The sequence below is a fragment of the Myotis lucifugus genome, unplaced genomic scaffold (genome assembly GCF_000147115.1).
Source record: "Myotis lucifugus unplaced genomic scaffold, Myoluc2.0 scaffold_163, whole genome shotgun sequence".
Lineage (NCBI taxonomy): Eukaryota > Metazoa > Chordata > Mammalia > Chiroptera > Vespertilionidae > Myotis > Myotis lucifugus.
Window position 1 is genome coordinate 814366 of NW_005871211.1, and position 23047 is coordinate 837412.

Genomic DNA, 23047 nt, shown 5'->3' on the forward strand with positions numbered 1-23047 from the left:
GGTTTACACCCAGTACTACTGCTGATATGGCAAACAGAAATGGCGCCCAGCAGAATCCATACAAATTTAATGTCATTCACTGTATAATGAGAGGTTCTGTAACATGGGCTAAGTGATTAGATGCCCTGTTGTTGACCTCTTTGGGGAATGGCAGCAATTAAATTTCAGGTCTTGTTATCCCTCCCCCAAAAAACATCCTAACCATCTCAAAAAATCCACCAGACTTGAAAGTTCCCCACAGAAAATAGCTGCCCTGTGTTCTAACACCAGCTGCAGCCAATCAATGGCCATGCACTATCCAGACTCAAACTCCAAGCTCCTGTTTGGAGCAGTAGTTAGGGGAGGTCAACGAGAAGGGGTTGGGTGCCAGTTCCACCTTGCAAAGAGTGCACTGACTAATGAAACAATCACAGAATATCACTGCCATGTATCTCCCTCTTCCACCCCTGCGCTGCCAAAGCTTTCCAACCATTATACCCAGTCTCCACTTAGGAAAATCCTACCCTTTCCTAAATGCTGTCAGCTCAGCAATTTCTATTCCCTTAGCCCGTGCCAAGCACACAGAAAATGAACTCTGAAAAAGGCACACCCAGAAATGATCTTTCTCCTCTGTTCTCAAAAGCAGTGTGTGGCTCTCCTATAAAAGTGCTTCACAATATGCCCCACACGTGTTATTTGTGTAGGCATTGCCCTCCCTTCTAGATCATGAGCTCCCACAAGAAAGGAACATCAGTTTAAACTTCTCTTTCACTCAGCTCAGGGCCTTGCTCACAGTTGCCTAAGTGGAATGGGAAAATGTATCCAAGTCTCCACTGATTTTGGAAACACAGCCTGTTCTGATGCTGGAGACTATCTGTACCTGGCATACAATCCCAACTTCAGGAACTGTTTTTCCATGTTGACTTGTATAGACTCATTACAGATAGCTCAAGCATCAGTTTGGTTTTCCTAAATTCTGCAAATCAAGAAGGTAGTCTGCATATTTATTTTAAGAAGTTCCATAGTTAAAAATATGTAGCTATGAAAACATATCAATGATTATCAATAAAAGGATGAATCAACCATAGAACATACAGTTAATGGAATACTACAGAGCTCTACGTGTATCAACCATCTCTGCATGTTATTACATGTAGCAACATGCTAAATGTGACAATATAATGCTGAGTAATAAAAGCAAATTGCAAAAGGACATGTATCATGAACCCAATTATGTTTAGTTTTAAAACAGAAAATTGTATTTGTAAATCATGAAGAGTAAGGATATGCAGGATAGTGTTTCTTCTTGGAAGGAAATGATATGAGGAAGACTTTCAATGAATAGGTAGATATACTGTATGTGTTAAACATGAACAAGATTCTATGAGCAAGCAAAAGAGCTTTCAGAAAGAAAAACATGCTTGACATAATAAGAAGTTTACGTAAAAAAATATTAGAAATGCAAGAAAAATAAAAGAATACAGAGGACCAATAAAGAAGATCCAAAATCCAACTAAACGGTGTTAAATAAACAGAGAAAGTAAAAAGGAATAATTTTTTTTTTAAAGAAAATTTCCTAGAGCTCAAGACAGATGTCAACATTGAAAGTACCAAGGAGATGAAAAAAAAGACAGAGGAAGATATCAACAAGTGGAAGAATATACCATGTTCATGGGTTGGTAGAATTAACATCATTAAAATGTCCATACTACCCAGAGCAATCTATAGGTTCAATGCAATCCCTATTAAATTACCAATGGTTTATTTCACAGATCTAGAATAAATACTCAAAAAATTTATATGGAACCAAAAAAGACCCTGAAGAGCTGCAGCCATCCTGAGAAAGAACAAAGCTGGAGGAATCACAATACCAGATATCAAGTTATACTACAAAGCCACTGTAATCAAAACAGCCTTGTACTGGCACAAGAACAGGCATATAGATCAATGGAACAGAACAGAGACCCCAGAAATCGACCCAACCCATTACACTCAATTAATATTTGACAAAGTAGGCAAGAGCATACAATGAAGTTAAGACAATCTCGCCAATAAGTGGTGCTAGGAAAATTTGTCAGATATGTGCAAAAAATGAAACTAGCCCACCAATTTACGCCCTACACAAGTATAAATTCAAAATGGATAAAAGACTTAAATGCAAGATGTAAAACCATAAAACTCCTAGAAGAAACCATTTCGAGGCAGCAAAATCTCAGACATCTCTCATAGCAATATGTTTGCCAATACATCTCTAGGACAAGAGAAAATAAACAAATGGACTAAATCAAAATAAAAGCTTCTGCACAGCAAAAGAACCCATCAACAAAATAAAAAGGGAGTCCACTGTATGGGAGAACATATTTACCAATGATACATCTGATAAAGGGTTAACATCCAAAATATATAAAGAACTCATACAACTTAACAAAAGGAAGATAAACAATCCAATCAAAAAATGGGCAAATGACCTAAATAGACACTTCTCCAAACTGGACATATAAATGACTAAGAGACATATGAAAAAATGCTCAAAGTCACTAATCATCAGAGATGCAAATTAAAACAACGAGGTGCCACTTCACACCATCAACAAATCAACAAATGACATATGCTAGCGAGGATGTGGAGAAAAAGGAACCCTAGTACACTGCTGGTGGGAATGCAGACTGGTGCAGCCATTATGGAAAACAGTATGGAGTTTCCTCAAAAAATTAGATATGGACCTGCCATTTGACCCTCTGATCCCACTTCTAGGAATATATCCTAAGAAACGTGAAACACCAATCAGAAAGGATATATGCACCCCTATACTTCTAACAGCAAAATTTACAACAGCTAAGATCAGGAAACAGCTCAAGTGCCCATCAGTAGACAAGTAGATAAAAAAAAGCTGTGGTACATTTGCACCATGGAATACTATGCAGCAGTATAAAAGGATCTTTTACCCTTTGAGACAGCATAGAGGGACCTGGAGAGTATTATGCTAAGCAAAATAAGCCAGTCAGAGGAAGACACGTATTACATGAGGGAAGGCAGGGGAGGGTGGGATTGGGGGTGGGGGGTAAGAGATCAACCAAAGGACTTGTATGCATGCATATAAGCATAACCAATGGACACAGAGAGTAGGGAGGTGAGGGCCTGTGCTGGGGGCTGGGAGTGGGCAGGGAGGGGTCAATGAGACATATGTAATACTTTTAACAATAAAGAATTCTTTTATTAGCATAACCAATGGACACAGACACTGGGGCGGTGGGGGCTTGCCGGGGTGGGAATGGCTGGGGGGTGGGGGTCAAGCGGGGGAAAAGGAGACATATGTAAAACTTTAGACAATAAAGAAAAAGTAATTTTAAAAAATAAAAGGATTCCTTTAAAAAGCTGTGGTACATTTACACCATAGAATGGAATACAATGCAGTGGTAAAAAAATGACCTCTTACTCTTTGAGACAGCATGGCGGGACCTGGAGAGTATTATGTTAAGTGAAATAAGCCAGTCAGAGAAAGACACGTATTACATGATCTCATTCATATGTAGATTCTAATGAACAAAATAAGCTGATGAACAAAACAGATCCAGACATAGAAGCATGGAACAGACTATCGAATCTCAGAGAGAAGGCAGGGGTAGGTGGAAAGAGATCAACCAAAGAACTTATACGCATACATGCATAAACCATGGACACAGACAACAGTGTGGTGAAGGCCTGGGACAGGGACTGGGGTGGGCTAGAATGGGTCAATGTGGGGGGAAAATAGGACATATGTAAAACTTTCAACAATATTTTTTAAAGTAATAAATAATAAATTAAAAACTAAGAAAGTACCAAGAATAACTGGTTATCTAGTTACAAATGAAATTTTAGCATTTTATACACCAAGAATAGTAAGGACCTAAAAGTGTCCATAGTGTATACGAGTGTGTGGCAGAATGGGAGGTGGAGAGGAGGCAGGATTGCAGAGAACAGCCTATATAGAAAGGAATAAAATCAAACTGGTATCAGACTTCTCATTAACATCAGATGCCAGAAGATCACTGAGTTACTGTCAAAGATGTGATAGAAAATTATTTTTCAACCTAGAATTCTATAGCCAACAAGTTGATCAAATATAAGTTGCAAAACAAAACCACTTTAGACATGCAAGGGCTCTCCCCTTGAAAACTTTTTCTTAGGATATGAAAAAGTTAATCAAGGGAACAGGAATATATGGATGCTAGGAAAAAGTAGATCCCACCCAGGAGTGAAGAAATAAATCTTGATATAAAACCTGTGCATTAAACCCAGAAAGCAAGTATTCAGACCAGAATGGGAAATTTTTTAAAATATATTTTTATTGATTTCAGAGAGGAAGGGAGGAGAGATAGAAACATCAATGATGAGAATCATTGATCGGCTGCCTCCTGCAAGCCCCCTACTGGAGACTAAGCCCACAACCCAGGACCCTTCAGTCCCCAGGCCGACACGCTATCCACTGAGCCAAACCAGATAGGGTAGGAAGAAATATTCTGGAAAAATATTTTTAGTATCTTGACTTGCCCAAGGCATGGGGAAACAGGTACTCTCAGACTCTACAGTTGGGACTGTCGTTTGGCAAAAGCTTTTAAAGCAGCGGTTCTCAACCTGTGGGTCGCGACCCCTTTGGGGGTCGAACGACCCTTTCACAGGGGTCGCCTAAGACCATCGGAAAACACATATATAATTACATATTGTTTTTGTGATTAATCACTATGCTTTAATTATGTTCAATTTGTAACAATAAAATTGGGGGTCACCACAACATGAGGAACTGTATTAAAGGGTTGTGGCATTAGGAAGGTTGAGAACCAGTTTTAGAGGCTAGGATCTGGTAGCATCTGTCACTAATTCCACTACCAAAAACTATTCCTACAAAAGTACTGACACATGAGCAGTGTAGAGCAGTACATAAGAACATATGAGTGAAATTACTTGGGTCCAAATTCCAGCTTTACTACTTGCCAGTTCTATACTCTTTCAGTTTCCTTGTTTACCAAATGGAAACACCTACTCAACGGGTTGTGAGGATTAAATAAAAGGTTCCATGTGAACCACCAGTATATAAGAAATAATCAGTTAACTTAGTAAATAATCTATCTATCCACAAAACACTTGCCATTGTGCATAAGGATCTTAACCAAACCACTTTAAATGAGAAATGAAAATAACTATCATGATCCTATCTGTGTTTTTAAAAGATTGCATCTGTATTTGTACATCTATATATATAAAAGGCTAAGCGATCGGCCAAACGGCCAACCGGCCGGTAGGTAAGATGCACACTGACCACCAGGGGGCAGACACTCAACGCAGGAGCTGCCCGCACTCCGGGACCCCTCGGGGGATGTCGGACTGCCGGTTTTGGCCCCATCCCTTCAGGCCAGGCCGAGGGACCCCACCTGTCAGAGGGATCCCGCTCACTCTGCAGACACCCTTGGAGCCCTAGCACCACCCCAGATGCAGCCGGCTAGGGAGATACCATGGTAGGTTGGCTTCAGGGCATGTCCAGCCCATCTCGCCCAGTCCGGCCCCGCCGGCCACCTTCTAATTAATTTCCTTTCAATATGCATGAATCCGTGCACTGGACCTCTAGCATATTTATACATGTAGAAAGAGACTAGAAGGAGAAAATAGGCCAAAGTGTTACATCTGGGGACTGTGAGGGGACAGGTTATTTCTGTGTGAAATTTTTATTGTGAACAACATGAGCTGTTTTATCCTTTAGGGAAAGAAAAAAATAAACATCAGTATAAATCTTAGGGAGAAAGAGATAGGTGATCTTTATGAGTACACACAAATATTACATAAAAAAACTTTTATTTTAATTTACTATACATGTTTAAATTTTAGGAAGCTACTAGGTAGATGCACTTTCATCTGCAGGTTTAGTTTGATCTTCAGTTACCTGTAAAAACATAAATAGCTTTACTTTTCTAATAAGCAGTTTTCGTTTTATCCTTCACCCACCATTTAAAATCATTCCATAGTCCTTCTCTTACAATGACCTTTGCCTGTCTCCTTCAATAGTAATTATTACTGAAAGTTAAGTAGAAAGAGAAGAAAACTTATAAGGCCAAATTCTCAATATAAATTATCAAGTAAAGCACAATTCCATTAAAAATATAACCATATAAACTGAGGCTATAGCTAGGCTTCTCCAGTTTGTCATTTTATGTTTCATCTATAAAATGAATCATTAGAAATATATATATATATATGTATGTATATATATATAGTCATTAATGTAAGAAAAACACAAGCAGTACTGTGACAAGGTATTTTAAATCAATGTATTTTGTTGAGAGGTCTAATTCTATTTTGAACATAGAATATTATAGACTTAGTACTAATAGGTATCTGTATGTTCATACAGTAAGTCCTCACTTAATGACGTCAATAGGTTCTGCGACCTTACGTATAAAGAAACCAATTATACTGTAGGCTAACTGATACAAACAACGGTTAAGTTTCTACAGCATCTCATCTTTATAACAAAATGTTAAAATGAAGGAAACAATCTGCTGTATATCTACTCTATGTCACTCAGACACATCAAACAGGACTAATCTATTCCTTATCACCCCAAAACCGCTCCACCTCCTGCATTATCTATGTCAATGAAGGGCTCTACCCAGTTGCCCACGCCGGGCATTGGAGAATCCACAGTTCTCTTACCTGAGAGTCAATCAACAGTCCTACTAACTCTATCTTAGTAACTTTCACAGCCATTCTCGCTGCCATGCCTGAACTTTAGAACCTCATGCTGACTTAAGTTGCAGCTACTTTCCACACCACCCTCAGAATGAGCTTTTAAATGAATCAACAGGAATAGCTGCCAATAGGTCACTTCCTGTAAAAATTCTCATGACCCCAATCACCTTCAGAAGGGGGATGCAAATGCTAAGTCACCTTTAGGAGGGGAATGAAAATTCTAATCGGGGAAGGTGAGCCCTTGATATACTGTTTCAACAAATTTCTTTGGACTCATCACCCACTCTACATGTGCCTGTACATTCAGAATCCTCTCACATTCACCATGCTCTCCTTACCTCCATGCCTCTAAACAAGTATCACCCCCAACGCATCCCCCAGCAAATTACCTGCCTGGCCCACTTTTATTCATCCTTTAAAACCAGCTTAAGAGACACTGATTGCTGGGAACCTTCCTTCACCAACCCCCCAGTTTGGTTTGGGTTCCACTCCTCTGTGGGAGCCCCGTAGGTACACCTGAACTGTCTGCTTATGTCTAGTTACTGCATTAAAGTAATTTCCTTGGAGAAAGAGAATTGATTTTATTCATTTTTGTATGTACAGGTCCTGGCATGAAACACTCAATAAGTCTATGTTAGCTGAATCAATGAATCATATGTTTAACCTACTCTTTTTAGACAAGTAAAATGGACAGAAGAAACCTGAACCAGAATAAATGTTTCTACTAGATAGTCTAGGTTCCTGTGTCTGCTATTTTTCTGCATTTTTCCTTGCTTTAAAGTATTCAGTTATTATCCCTTCTTGAGTTTCCCTTAATTTATACTCATTTCTTCTCTTTCCTTCATCTAAAATCATTGTAACCAACCAAAAAGACAAAGTTATTCCATCCATTCAAATATACTCTCATCAAAATTACATAAATTTTCACATTTGTAATACCTTAACTAATAAAGAATTTTAAAAAAATTACATAAATTTTACACAAAACCATTATGGCTAACAATAAGTTCTACCTATAAATTCATTAATAAAAACTAAGTTTAAACATCATCATAAAAACAATCAATAAATAATTATTGGATAAGCCCCTGTGTACCAAATGTTAAGCTCAAAATTTGGGATTATACATTCATAACAAGCTCTGAACGGGTAAACAGACTGAGTATAAATGCACTAGCAAAAACAAACAGAAAACAACATGAGGAGGTATATAATCATGCCGAAACTGTACAAATGGATATTTGGTAAGCAAGTACTCTGAGAATGTTTCATGGAGAAGGTGAGACTTGGGTGAGGTATTAAAGAATGAGTAGGATGTAAATAGGCACAAGGAGAATGGGAATGAAATCCAAATGGAAGAATTGTGGGGAAGAAATGAATAAACTTGAAGACAAGTTTGATGTGTGCTGATTAGCATGTTTGCAAGCTTGATGGAAAATTGGGGAAACTAGGAAAGGCTTCATGCGATGCGGCTGATTACTCAGGACAGCTATCAGATAATTTAAGTAAAACAACAACGCTTAACCTATGAAAGGGTGAATAGGGACAGTAATGGTCAAGAAAAATCATCATTCCTACTTATGAAATCTAAATGGTAATGACAGCACAAACTACAAAAATACAAGTATTTAAATTTGTTTTTTAGGACATTTACATATTTAATGTCAATAGTCAAGACAGCTTTAAAATATATCTGATAAATCTTAATCCTTAATGTTCATTAGGTATACAAAAGTATTAGTGTAAGATCCAATTAGCACCATTACAACCTTTAAGAACTATTTCTACTATACAGAATATTCTTATTTCTCTTCAAGTTCTATAGTATCATTTCCATAATATTAATAAACAAACTCAAAAGAGGATTACAAACTACAATTTTTCTCTTGCCAAAATACTGCTGGGTAAACAACCACAAAACTGCTTTAGCTATTGAGACAACTAATTTTTTTTTCTCTTTCTTTTTTTGTTGTTGTTGCTTAATTTCAATGAATGTCTTTGTAGAAGAATACTCATTGGCTGTCAAAAACACTTACCAATTTCCGAGACCTTTCCAATAGCTTAGTCCATATCGTAAAATGTGCCTTGAAAAGAAAAGATTGACTATGAAAAATAAATCAGTAAAGTTAAAATAAAAGGGGCTGAGTCTTTATATATATATATTGATTTCAAAGAGAAAGGGAGAGAGAGAGAAAGACAGAAACATCAATGATGAGAGAGAATCATTGATCAGCTGCCTCCTGCATGCCCCGTACTGGGGATCGAGCCCGCAACCCAGGCATGTGCCCGTGACCAGAATCGAACCCAGGACCCTTTAGCACAGGCTGACGGTCTATCGACTGAGTCAAACCAGCTACGGTGGGGACTGAGTTTTTATACAGGTTTTAAACAAAATAAACACATAAAAAGTCAGTACTAATGAGGCTAAATGTTTATAAACATGGATTAGAGTAGGGGAAAAGGTACCATAAAGAACAGCTGCTTTGTTTGGCATTTAAGAAAAAGTCTTAAGCCCTGAATATGCCATTCTTCCTCTGCTGTTCTTAATCACTACCGTCACTGAAAGCATTCCTTATAATGGGAAGAAAAATCTGCCCCACTTGCCCATAGATTATGGTTCTTTCCCTAAGTAGCCAATTTCAACATGCTAGAGGTCATTTTTCAAATCATAATCAAGCACAAGGAGAAGTTCATTTAAGAACCAACTGTGACATCTTCACATTGAAATCTAGAGGATTCAGCAAATCACCCTCAAGAACAAGTAAAAATAAGAGACAATAGTAAAATTGTAGAGCTAATTTCCTTAATCCTTAACAATCGTATGCAGCAGAGGATTAATCAGAACTCATTAATAAAAACTGTCAAAGTGCATAATGACCACATCAATTTTATTAAGTCAGTTGAAGGCGTTACTGGGGACATGGGTGGGCCAGTGACCACTTCATAGTGAAGGAGCTGCTAAAACTTACAATAAAAGGTAAAATTACTAACTATGTACATGTCAATCCTTCTGGGGAAAAGACGAGCATTGGTATGTTCCAAGGGAAAACCACACCTGACTCAGGCAGAATGAACAGCTGGTGCAGAGACCTTACAACAGGGGTGGGTAACATCCAGCCCTCGGGCCATGTAAGGCCCCAGAAATCATTTGGTCTGGCCTGGGACTCGAAATTCAATAAATCGTTTTCATAGCAACATAAATTTATATTAAGTGAATTAGATTAAGTGAATGACGTTATAAATATCCAAGGAATATAAGGAAAGAATTAGCAAGGGTGAGAGCAATATGGAACATGATAGGCTTTGGGTCATGAATAGACCATTAAATTAGGAAGAACATGCCAAAATAAGGCCAAAAAGCATTCCAGATCTTATCAGTGTGCACTCCAATATTCCTCATGCACCCTCTCCTATACCAAACTGAAAAATTATAAATGCTATCTCAATTTGTTTCATTTTTACAATTAATGTTTCTCCTTCGAATTATCTGTTTACATCCTGTTTTTAAATCATAAACTCAAGTTTATAAAATATCATCACACAATTTAATGAAAATTAAAATGTTATGTCCTTCATATTGGTATTAAAATCAAGACTAGAATTACACCCATACCCAAATTGGATGACCTGAAACTTTCACTTTACTTACTCTTAAGTGAACAGGTAAAGAGAGACCCTGGAATCTTCGTACAAGACTTGACCCGGTGGCCTGCAGATTGTGAACCGCTGACACTTCAAACTGGGAACAAATACTTGTTCTTGGAATAAGAGGGCCTTCAGTCACATCAATGAAGTCACCAAATCTGATTTGATTTTAAAAATAAACAAATAAAACCTCAAAATCAAATGATTTACAAAACATTGGGGGGGGATGGGAGGGGGGGGAGTCTATCCATTCTCTTTGCTGCTACGTCCCTAACCAAGAGCATTCTACATGTCTCGATTCAGTCTCCAATAGCCATGACATAAAAATCTCCAGTGAAGAGGCTAAACTTAAAGTTAAGTGAACCTTCTTCTAGATTAGCATTGATATAACTAGAGATTTTTAAGATCACTAAGCACATCATGCTATTAAGTGGATCCAATATCTAAAACAGACAGCCTACATGCTTACAATTCACTGCAGCAGAGTTTAGAATTCAGTATATAGGACAGAAACAAAGAGGAGTTTTCTAGAGGAAAAAGTTAAGTCCAAATCAAGAAAACATGAGGTTGAGTAAACAGTTGCTGACCATGAAATGAGTTTGCATAATGTGTTGTCTTACCTCTCTCATCCCCAAGTCAGAAAGCACATTCCAGTTTAACTTACTTATATATATATTATAAGTAGTAACTAATTAATCAGATTATCATGTGCAATTCATAATTATGAATATTTTGCTCAACTTCAAAATTATCTCTTAAAAATTACATTTTTAGCAATGGTTTTCAACCCTTGAGATGCAGAAATAAAAATAAAATGAGGAACAGAAACCACAACTGTTTCTGAAAATAATTTAAAACTCCCAATTACTACTATATCTAAACAACGAACAAAGCAATAAAATAAGGTAATGAGAGTAACAAAACAAGACATAAGTTCATCTTTTTTAGTTGTATACTACATTCAGGTAGCAATAAAGCTAAACCTTACTATAAATTAGCATAGCAGCCAATTTTTCTATTTTCACTTACCTGTGCAGCTTAACTATTCTCTCAGGATTCTGAGATGCTTTCTCTTCTATAAGATCTACTTTATACCTGAAAAGCAGCAAAAACAAAAAAAATTTTAATTATAAAAATACAAAAAGGACCCCAGCGAGCGTGGCTCAGTGGTTGAACCAGAAGATCAAGGGTTTGATTCCTGGTCAGGGCACATGCCCGGGTTGCACATCGACCCCAAGTGATCAGTGATTCTCTCTCATCATTTATGTTTCTTCTCTCTCTCCCTCCCACTTCCTCTCTGAAATCAATAAAAATATATTTTTTTAAAAATACAAAAAGGAGTTTAAAGAAACCCTTTCTCCTTCTCCTCGGCCAGTTTTTGAGAGAACGGTTTACATTTAGAATGGTTTACAGTCCACTTACTGCCACACCCCTCTGCCAGGGTCCCAAGCATCACTGAGGGAGCCAATTCCCTTGCATACTTATACCTCCCGACCCACCTCTAAGAGATGCCCCTGTCCCCTGGGAGCCAAAGCCAAGCCCGATCACTGACACACGAGCCATTCAAAACTCTTCTGATCTCTCAAACTTACCCCAAAACCATCTCCTCCCTCCCTTCCTCCCTCACACAGTCAGTTAAGTTACCAAAGTCCTGCCCGCCTCTGCTAGACTGGCAGCTGAGTATGGGAAAGGCAAATCCTAATGTACGTGGCATGAAAGCCAACAGTGCCATCCACTAAGGTAGCTATGGAACACTTACATATAATCAGTTCCAACTGAAATGTGCCTCAGATTCACCAGATTCTGAAGACTTAGTATGAGAAGGAGAATATAAAATATCATTACCATTTTTAATGTGGAGATGATAACATTTTAAATATAGTTTAAATAAAATGTATGATTAAAATTAACTTCACCTTTTTTTAACGTAGTCTCTAGAAAATTTAAAGATAGCTCACATTGTATTTCTTTTTTAAAATATATATATATTTTTTATTGATTTCAGAGATGAAGGGAGAGGGAGAGAGATATAGAAACATCGATGAGAGAGAATCATTGATTGGCTGCCTCCTGCACGCCCCCAACTGGGGACTGAGTTCACAACCCAGGCATGTGTGTGCCCTTGACTGGAATAGAACCTGGGACCCTTCAGTCCACAGCCGATGCTCTATCCCCTAAGCCAAACCAACTAGGGCAGCTCACATTATATATCTATTGGGTAGCATGACCCTAGAATTTTGGAATGGTGATCTGAAATGTTCTGATAATCCAAATAATTTCTTATAGAATCAATGGTGGTTTGGTTCTGTAGTACTATTTTTACTCTCATTCAGTTAAAATAGTGTATTAGTACTGGTTTCTAAATACACTGGTTCCAGAATATGCTAGAAAATGCTTTAGAAAGAGTTCCACAGGTTAATACATTTGAAAATTATTGTTTTCTATATCTACTTTGGGAGGGTTTACAGTAAATTTTTTATGCCACTGTTCTCTGAATTCAGTATATGTTTTTCAGCAATTAATGTCTTATGGAAGAATACTCCTGTGGCATATCATTCTGAAAAATGCCAAGGAGGCTTTCATGACTATTATAAGCTCTATTTTTTTATTTTTTCCCAACAAAATTTGCTTTTAGACTTTTTTCCTGAATTTTTATATTCAGCTTTTGAGAATATAAAAAGAAAAATTTTTTCCAATCCTCATCCGAGGATATTTTTTCATTTATTTTCAAGGGGGACAGAGGAGAGGGGAGAGGGGAGAGAGAAATGTCAATGTCAGAGAGACATGTATCATTTGGTTGCCTTCCACTGTCACCTTCCACATAGGGGCTGGGACTTGACTAGGAATCGAACCATCGACCCTTCAGTGCACAGGCCAATATTCTAACTGTTGAACCACACCGGCCAAGGCAAGAATATAAAAATTCTTAAGAACTGAATTTTCTTCATTACATATAACTTTGGGAGGTTTAATTTTGCTTTAAAGGAAGCCAACACTTACCTGTTGTATTGAAATATTTCTAATGCCACTTTTGCATCAACTTCCAGAGTTTCAAATGGGAGGTCTTTATAAATTAAAGTATTAGCATCTTTTGTGAAAGAACGTAGGTTCTCCTTAAAAATGAAAAGTATTAACATTTGTAATTATTTATTTAAAAGTATCCTATCTAATAGAGACGGAATATGCAAACTGACCATCACTCTGCGACAAAGATGGCAGCACCCACAGCCAATAAGGAGGGAATATGCAAATTGATGTGACAAAGATAACAGCAGCCAGGCCGGGACACAGGCGTTCTGCCCAGCCCTAGCCACTCCAGGCCTCTGGGCAGTGCGCGCGCAGGTACTGAGCAGCCGGGGCCGGGCGGGACGCCTGCTATGAGGTGGGGAGTGCGGGGGATGGAGGGAGCTACAGGAGGGCGGCAGGGCCGGAGCGAAGGAATAAGGCGGCTCTGGCCAGAGTGAAGACCCGGGTCCCAGGTGCCGGAGGGAAGCCGGTACCAGCAGGCAGGGGAAGGAAGGCCTATTGTTTCACGAATCTTTGTGCATCGGGCCTCTAGTTTCAACATAAAGCAAATTAACTAAATTATATGTTTAATATTGTAAATACAACTAAAACAAAAGCAAATCAAATTTGTCAGGAAAGAAAGTTATTAATTTACAATAATTAAGTATTTGGATCATGAAAGATAGGGCTAGCAATTTCTCCCAACTCTACAAACTATAAAACTTGCAATTTATTTGTAATTAAGATATCAGCCTGTATAATAATTATTAAAGATAATCCTATAAGAAATGTTAACAATTTCATTCAAATGAAATAACCTCATAAATGATATAACAAGTAGGAATGCTAGTAAATAGTAAGATACAAAAATCTGTTTACACGATGAGTAAAATTAAGCTTAAGCTTTTTAAATGCATATGCAAAAATTATTTACGTGATTCAGAAAGTTTCACTAGGAAACGTAATGCCATCATTAGCCCTGTGCAAAATATACCAAACTGTACTGTGGGCATCCAAGTTTAAGTCTCTAGGCCCCCACCACACATCACCCAAGAGAGCTGATCTTCTATATTTTATATTCTGGTCATCTTGAAAACCACTATTTAAGGAGCAGGAGAAACAGTACAAGGAAGACAGCATTAGAAGCAAAGGTCAAGCAGAACATAAAGCTTCCATACAACTGACCATGCTGTTGTGACTGCCTTTGTTCATGTCTCTATCTTAAATTCACTGAAATAGCGATAACATTAGATAGGTAGGTAGGTAGGTAGGTAGATAGATAGATAGATAGATAGATAGATAGATGATAGATAGATAGATAGATAGATAGATAGATAGATAGATAATAGATAGATCCATTCCTTTAAGTACCCTCAATTTGCAGTACCATTCAACAAAACATAGGAATCATTCTACCAAAGAAAAGCACAGACTCTAAAATTAATACTCCAAAGGGTATACTTACTTTTGTTGGCATCCACTCATCAAGCCTCTTATCCAAAACTACATCATAGCAGAAGGCTCCAGCAATCACTGTAAATCCAACCAAAATAAAAAGTAAAGTCAGATCTGTTAGGGTAGAAAGTTACCAATTTGCAACAACTGAATATTTTAACCATAAAATGAAGGGTTAGCAATCTCTCCCAACTCTACAAATTATAAAAATGTTACCAGTATCCCAGGTGCTTGCCAGAGTTCTACCAACTTTCCCCCATCCAGAAAATTAACTAGTTTTGTACTTAAAATCATTATTGAGATTTTCAAATATTTTTGGTTGTACACACTTCTACATGTTTTAAAAATGTGATCCTAGTACACATACTATTGCAAAATCCTAGTTTTAGCAAAATTACAAAAAATATAAACTCTTTCATCTCCCCAAAATGATGGCCCTCTCCAAAGTTCCAAAGTCGTGGCCATTTCTAGTGACACAGTACAACCTAAGTTGTACTGTAGCTTTCTCCAGAAGTCTATTTATATTCCCATTTCCTCATCCTCCACATGTTCAACTTGGAAATAAATGCTTCAAGTGGTAAGAAATAAACACAGAGACAATTAAATTACATGAAATTCACATTCAAGAGAAACATTCTCCTCTAATTCTATTACATTAATTATTGACTTCCATAATTAAATAGGATGGATTCTGTTGCCCACAATAAATGGAATGTAGGTATGATGGTAATTTATACTAGATAAAAATTATAAATGAACTCTGTACAACAGCAAAGATAGGTACCAAAATATTCAAAGATTACTAAAAGTATATTTATATTTATATGTGTACATTACCAGGCACTTCTGGAGCTCTGACCAAACTGACCAAGTATTCGTCTTTGAATGCCCTCTCTATCACACAGCCCATCATCATGGCACAAGACCGCCAATAAGCCTAGAAAAATAAATGTACAAAGATTCACTGAGATCTATTCAACATTAACATTTAGTTGACTTTTGACTTAGGAAACATTTCTCAAATATCTGTCCATCCTCAGCACATAGCAATAATGACCATCAGTCCATAACATTATCTGTACCAAACTAAAACCACAAAAGGATGAAACACCAACTTCGTGTTGTTAGCAATGTTTCTGTGCAAGATATCAGACACTATGTTTATCAACCAATAGTGTTATTATCTGGTAGTAACTTTACTTTTCACCCAGGATAAAGTTAATCTGTTAATAAACACATGCTAAAGTAAAATAAATATATTAATATATACCTGTCTATAACATATATAAATATGGAGGGAAAACTCAACTTTCTAGTATTATTTATGATTCCTATCCTTCACCTAACATCATGTACATCACTCACATTAAACATATTGATAGCAAAGCAACCTCATTTTCCCAGCACTCTCTGATCCACAGACATCCTCATACAGTACCATGCAGTGACCTTGTCAGAGTCATAAGGAGAGGCATGAGTCCCGCACACCTGCCCACCTTATGCCCCATACAGCACTACTATAGCTGAGCACTGGACTTTTATCAGCCCTTTTCCACATCCGAGGACAAAAGTGGGCTCACCTGGCTGTGTGGCAGGCTGCTCTAGAACGTATTCCACACAACCACATTACATACACTAAAAGTAAGTATAAACACGGGCCTTGAAGGCAAGTAGCGAAATGTACTTCCTCATCTATGCGACATAAATGTTTGTAATGTCTGGTGAACTCCAGAGATAGGATGCCTGGGTTCAAATCCAGGCTCTACCACTTCCTAAACGGGTAACCTTGGTCAAGTGAGTGAACCTCTCTTTGTCTCGGTTTATTTATCTGGAAAATAGGGATAATAGCATCTATTTTACAGGATTTTTATGAGGATTAAATGAGTTAATACCTATAAATCATCTAAGACAGTACCTGATACATAATATATAGTCAATGTTGGCAATTACTACTGTCTGTCATTTTCTCATTTATGTATTTCATTTCGATAAATATTATTAAATACCTACTATATGCCAGTTAAGGACAGAGTCCCATAGGGACATGATCCCTGTCTTCACAGAGCCAAATTAAATTTAATATTGTACCTAGAATTTAAATTAAAATATTATATCTAGAGACATTAGCCAAGTGTTGTGAGGTTCTAGAGCAGGGGTGGGCAAACTTTTTGACTCGAGGGCCACAATGGGTTCTTAAACTGGACCGGAGGGCCGGAACAAAAGCATGGATGGAGTGTTTGTGTGAACTAATATAAATTCAAAGTAAACATCATTACATAAAAGGGTACGGTCTTTTTTTTTTTAGTTTTATTCATTTCAAACAGGCCGATCCGGCCCGCGGGCCGTAGTTTGCCCACGGCTGTTCTAGAGGAAAGAGATTAGTTCCAACAAGAAGCAGCTAAGGAGGTTCTACAAAGCAGGTGGCATTTTAAAAGATAAACAGGATTTTAATCGGGAGGAAAGAAAATACTCAGAGTTGAAGGAAGAGCATCAACAAAGGCAAGCCGGATAGCACAGGATAAATTATGACCAAGTCCTCTAGTGTAGCCGGAGCAAAGAGGAAGTGGAAAGACGCAGTGGGAGGTGAGGCTCGAAGGTAGGCTGAGGTCAGATCACATAAGTCAGTTCCTGGAAAGTCATGTGAACAGTTATGTAGGCAAGTTCTTTAAGGGTAAGTGACATGAACGTTAGTCATGTCACTTAATAAAACTCCTATAGGACTATAAAGAAGGCTTTAGTATTTTAAAAAAAGGGGGGGGGGAGGCAGAGAGTTAAAAAGTTCTTGAAATAATCCAGAGAAGATGGTCAAAGGCTGCATTCCAGCAGTAGCATAGGAATAAAATACTCACTATATAGAGGGTGATCAATACGTGTCAACTGAACAAAGACATAAATGTAAAAGGCATGCCATATCATTTCCTCAAATCAAAATACAGAGAAATGGATGCTACTGGTATTATCTAAACTATGAAAATGCCTAACCTAACAAGTAAAACACAATCTAGTACATTACATTTGACCTTGGCTATATTTGCACATTTCATATTCCACAGAAAATAGATTTTCCTAAAAAGGAGAAGAAAAACACTGGGTGTGAGGGAAGAGGAAAGAGAATATGGGAACAGAAATACCTTATTAACTTCTCCTGGATCACGATCTTTGAAAGTAAGAAACTGAATTTCACAGGACTTGGTCAAAGGCTTATACATGTCCCACGGCTGTCCATCCACAAGAGCCAGAATGGACTTCTTGCAGTACCACTCACTTAAATCTAGAAATTTAAAATAGATTGAAGGTTAAAATCTAACAAAATTCAAAGTGAGAAACTACATGTGTAAGTGCTACATTACAAAATAAAACAATAAAAGGCAAGATTCTGCAAGCTGTCTTTTTTTTGGACATAAAAGTATTATATATTACATCTGTAACCAATAAAAAATACTATCCAACCCTCCCAATATATTGTTGATTATTAACAAAAGTATCCAAACCATTTACAAAACTCATTAAGGCTGAGTCACGTTTGAAATTAACTTGTCAATCATTAATTAATAAAACGATTTTCCAAGAGCTACACTGAAATATTCAGAGCAGCAGCATGGATACATTCGGGTGTATGCACACACAACTTAGAAGGAAAAATGTATAACTATTACTTTCACAGTAAATCGTTTCTAGGTGTGTTTGGGGTCTTGCTCCCAAACTCTCTCTTACTTCCCTACTTAGATGGTTTTCGAGTACAGCTACTCAAAAAAGTGGTCACACTACAGGGTCTAAATTAGCATCCACTACATCAATGCCATAAAGGCAGGACTGTGTCTACTCTTGCTCACCCGTCAGTATGTCCAGAGCCTAGCACCAGGCCTGAAATGTACAAGGTACTTAGCATAACTTCACTGACGGACAGAAGGTATGAATGACAAGCAAGCCTCAGGGCAGGAGTCATGCTGAGTGGTGTTCAGAAGCTTCATTCATCTCTACTGCATGTGAATAAAGCTCCTTAAGGGCCTGAGCTTCTCATATCCTCCTCTGTAATCCTAACACCTATCACATAGCAGAGGGTCAATAAATGCTCAAAAAACAAGTAAGTAAACAATTATTATAAACTAGAGGCCTGATGTACGAAATTCGTGCAAGAATAGGCCTTCCTTCCCACGGCTGCTGGCACCGGCTTCCCTCTGGTACCCGGGACCCAGGCTTCCCTTGCAAACCCAGCTTCATCCAAAAGGTTGTCTGGAAGGACATTCAGTCTAATTAGCATATCACACTTTTATTATTATAGACTAGAGGCCCAGTGCACAAATATTTGTGCACTCGGGGAGGTGGGGGGGGGGGTCCCCCAGCCCGGCCTGTGCCCTCTCACAGTCTGGGACCCCTCGGGAGATAACGACCTGCTGGCTAAGGCCTGCTCCCGGGTGGCAGAGGGCACGCCCAATCCCTAGGTGCAGCCCCTGGTCAGGCTCAGAGCAGGGCCGATTGGGGAGTTGGGGCGCCGCCCCCTGTCATGCACAGAGCAGGGCGGATTGGGAGGTTGCGATGCCACCCTCAGTCACGCTCAGGGTAGGGCCGATTGGGGGGTTGGGGCACCGCCCCCTGTCACACTCAAGGCAGGGTCGATGGGGAGGTTGCGGCGCCACCCCGTCACACACAGAGCAGGGCCCATCAGGGGGGTTGGGGCTCCATACCCTGTCACACACAGAGCAGCGTCGATCAGGGGATTGAGGAGCTCCCCCCTGTCATGCACAGAGCAGGGCCGATCAGGGGGTTGGGGCGCCGCACCCTGTCACACACAGAGCCACAGGGCGATCAGGGGGTTGGGGAGCTCCTCCCTATCAGGCACAGAGCAGAGCTGATCAGGGGGTTAGGGCGCTGCACCCTGTCACACACAGAGCCACAGGGCGATCAGGGGGTTGGGGAGCTCCTCCCTATCAGGCACAGAGCACGGCTGATCAGGGGGTTGGGGCACCTTCCCCTGTCATGAACAGAGCAGGGCAGATAGGGAGGTTGTGGCCCCGCCCCCTGTCACACACAGAGCCGCAGGGCGATCAGGGGGTTAGGGCGCTGCCCCCTGTCACGCTGATCCCGGTGCCAGGAGGCATATTACCCTTTGGGGGCCAGCTGGTTTGCCCTGAAGGGTGTCCTGGATCAGGGTGGGGGTCCCCACTGGGGTGCCTGGCCAGTCTGGCTAAGGGGCTGAGGGCCGTTTTCAGGTTGGCAGGTGACTGAAGCTCCCAACTGCTCCTTTTTTTCTTTTTTTCTTTTCTATTCTGAGCCAGCTTTAGCTCTGAGGCCTCGCTGCTGAAAGCAGGTTTCTGGCCTTTACCTTCTGTATTTGATACAATGTTGCAGTCCAGCTGGCTGAAGCCCGGCTGACTGAAAGCCGGTTTCTGGGGTTTTGTTTAGCTTCTATATTTGCAACATAGTTGCTTAGAGTTGCAGCTGAGAGGCCGGCAAGTCAGGCGGGGAACGTTGGAGTCCGCAGTCACTGGAGCAAGCAAGCCTCCCTGTTCGCTTCAGTGCATGGCTGCCGGCCGCCATCTTGGCTGAGTTAATTTGCATAAGGATATGCTGATTAGCCAATGGGAAGGGTAGCGGTCATACGCTAATTACCATGTTTCTCTTTTATTAGTGTAGATACTAACTCAAATGCCAGAGTAAACAAACACTGAGAGTATACACTTTATGGGCCAACCTAAGCAGATAACTGAAGTCACTTAAATGGAGTCATCATCGAATTTTTCCAAAAGTTTGAACAACGCAGCTAGTCACATACATGAGTGAGCACATGGGTGTATATTTATTTGGGGTGGGGGCTTTCTAAATTTAAATACCACCAGTTCTACCAAAGCTACTGTACAAGCATTCTGATCAAAAATAAACATAGCGGTCCGGTTCCCTTCATTGCCACACCAAATCTCACACGGTGCAGCTTCCCCCTTCAGATGTGAACACAACAAACATGTTTACCCCAATCGCATCCACCCCAAGTGCATTTCCACGCTCACATTTACCACATACATGCAAAGGTAAACAGAAAGGCCGCACACCAAGGGGCAAGTGGTAAGGAGGTCACTGAAGTTAGCCTCTGAGGACTAGGAAGGCCAGGAAGCCAAAACAGCTGGTCACTGCAACCAGGGCAGTCCCTCCACCCCCAATGCTTTCCTGAGACCCTCGTGGTGACTTGTCGCCCAAAAGGGACAAGCTAGCCCGACCAGTGTGGCTCGGCGGTTGAGCATCAACCTATGAACCAGGAGGTCACGGTTCGATTCTCGGTCAGGGCACATGCCCGGGTGTCCTTTGGCTTGATCCCCGGTGTGGGGCGTGCAGGAGACAGCCGATCAATGCATCTCTCCCATCACAGATGTTTCTATCTCTCTGCGCCCCCCCTCCTTTCCTCTCTGAAATCAATAAAGTTTAAATACATAAATAAATAAAAATAAAAGGGACAAGCTAACAGCAACAATGTTTTCAGGTCCGCCCTCTTCCACCAGAAACAAGTATAGCGCCCTAGACTCAGCCAGATTCAAACAAATCTTAGCACAACCTGTGCAAGACAGGACCGACCTGTGGGGACCCACAGGACCCCCAAGAGCTGGAGCCACAGTGGGCGGACCGCCAGGTGCCCGACAGAGACCTTCCCGGGGCCTGCAGAGCCGTCAGCATCCTCTCCGCCCGCAGGGCTTCGGTCAACACCAGGACTGCGGCGCCCCGACTCGGCACTTACGCATCGCACAACTGTAGGGCGTGGACACGTTTTTATTCATCACGAACGTGGTGCCGGGGTCCGTTCTCCCCACGAGTTTAACCTCGATCTTCTCGACCCGGGGCGTCAGCGATGACTGCCGGCCTTTCTCCCTGTTGAAGACGTCGTTCTGCATCTCTATCAGCGCGGCCGGCGACAGCTGGGACGCCGTGGAGGTCGCTATGCGTCCTGCGTGGAAATTCCGATGAATGAGGACGCGGGAGAAATGAAGACCGTAGCCCTGCCGCCCTCCCGCCTCACCATCTTCCTACAACGAGGGAATTCACGGGACGCAACAGGATGGCAAGCGCCGTCGGCCCAACTTAAACCGTTTCCCGTGTTAATCATGGAGGCGCCCGCCAGCCCCGGGCCCCGCCGGACCCCCAGCTCCCGCCGGTGCCCTCGGTCCCGCTCCCGCCCGTGGTTCACCAGGAGGGGCAAACAGGGACCAGGAAACGGGGCCAAAACCAGAGCCGCCGCTGGGGAGGCGAGCCAAGCTGTCGCTCTGACAAGGTCCTGGGGGCCGGAGACCGGAGGTCCCGCGCCAAAACTGTCCGTATCTGGGCAAGAAATGCCAGTTTATTTTAAAACCCCAAATAGCAGGGCTTGGCAAGACGAGGCGAGTATTGCAACGGGGAACAAGGACACGCTGCACCGGGACGTGGGCTCCTTTCCAGCGGCTCCCCAAGCTCCTCCAGCGACCCGCCTCTGACCCCCGCGACCCCCGGACCTGCACCCTCCGGCCCCGAGGGGGCAGCCGCCGCAACCGGGGCTTAGAGCCTCCTCCGCCTCGACCCCGCGGACCTCACGGGACCCGCCTCCGGCCCCGTCTGGGCAGACACCATCCTCTAAGCCTCGCTGCCCGTCCCCGGCCGCTGAAACTCACTCCAGCCAGAGCTGCCACCGGGGACGGCGCGCCAGAGCCGCGACCCGCAGAACCCCACGGCCACCGCCATCGCTTCCGTCTCGGCCGCAGGTGCCGCCGCGCGTTGGTCCTTCTGGGTCCTGCTTCCCCCGGAAACGCTGGGCGCGCACTCGGGTTCCGGGGTCAGTTCCGTTCCGGGCCCGTGCTCGGGCTGCGCGCCGCCGTCAGGGGGCGGGGTCGCGGCTTCCCCACGAGCCGTCGCTCAAGGTCTGGCGCACGTTGCAGGGGTGCGGAGGGGAACCGGGAGGTGCCGGGCCCTAGGGAGGCCGGTCCGCCGCCCCGCGGGCTCTGCGGGAATCAAGAGTCTCTTTTGGAGCCGCTGCGTGCCACTCGCGTCCTCACCCTCCACCGTCTGCGGGTTCGAGCCCGGCCCACGAGCGAAGTGCTTGCTTCCCGCAAACAGTATATTTCTGGGGAGAAACATGGGCGAAAGACAGCTTCCGTTTACTCTTGCTTTCGTGGTCAGCCCGGCTGGCCACGCTGGTGACATCTTCTAGTTCGTGGCTTAACTCTCGGTTTTGCAAGGATGGGTTTTTAAGTCGCTTGCAGCGTGTCTGTGCCCGGGTGCTCCC

At 41.5% G+C, this 23047-nt stretch overlaps 1 protein-coding gene across 3 annotated transcripts; it reads right to left on the bottom strand.

Moving 5' to 3' along the window:
• Positions 1 to 5791: 5791 nt before the first annotated feature.
• On the bottom strand, positions 5792 to 22659 carry MRPL39 (mitochondrial ribosomal protein L39). 3 transcript variants are annotated; one of them, XM_014461928.2, is made up of 10 exons: positions 22437 to 22659; positions 21533 to 21739; positions 17940 to 18079; positions 15646 to 15745; positions 14819 to 14886; positions 13348 to 13460; positions 11377 to 11442; positions 10352 to 10505; positions 8739 to 8786; positions 5817 to 5896 (listed from the first exon to the last, which is right to left on the bottom strand). In XM_014461928.2, exons 1-10 carry the CDS (start codon positions 22504 to 22506, stop codon positions 5849 to 5851), a joined length of 1014 nt encoding a protein of 337 aa, XP_014317414.1. In that variant the 5' UTR covers positions 22507 to 22659; the 3' UTR covers positions 5817 to 5848. The 3 variants fall into 3 exon arrangements, with proteins under 3 accessions (XP_023615620.1, XP_014317414.1, XP_023615621.1); XM_023759853.1 differs by lacking the exon at positions 22437 to 22659 and adding an exon at positions 22355 to 22373; XM_023759852.1 differs by lacking the exon at positions 8739 to 8786 and having other exon boundaries at positions 5792 to 5896; positions 22437 to 22576.
• Between the last annotated feature and the right edge of the window lie 388 nt (positions 22660 to 23047).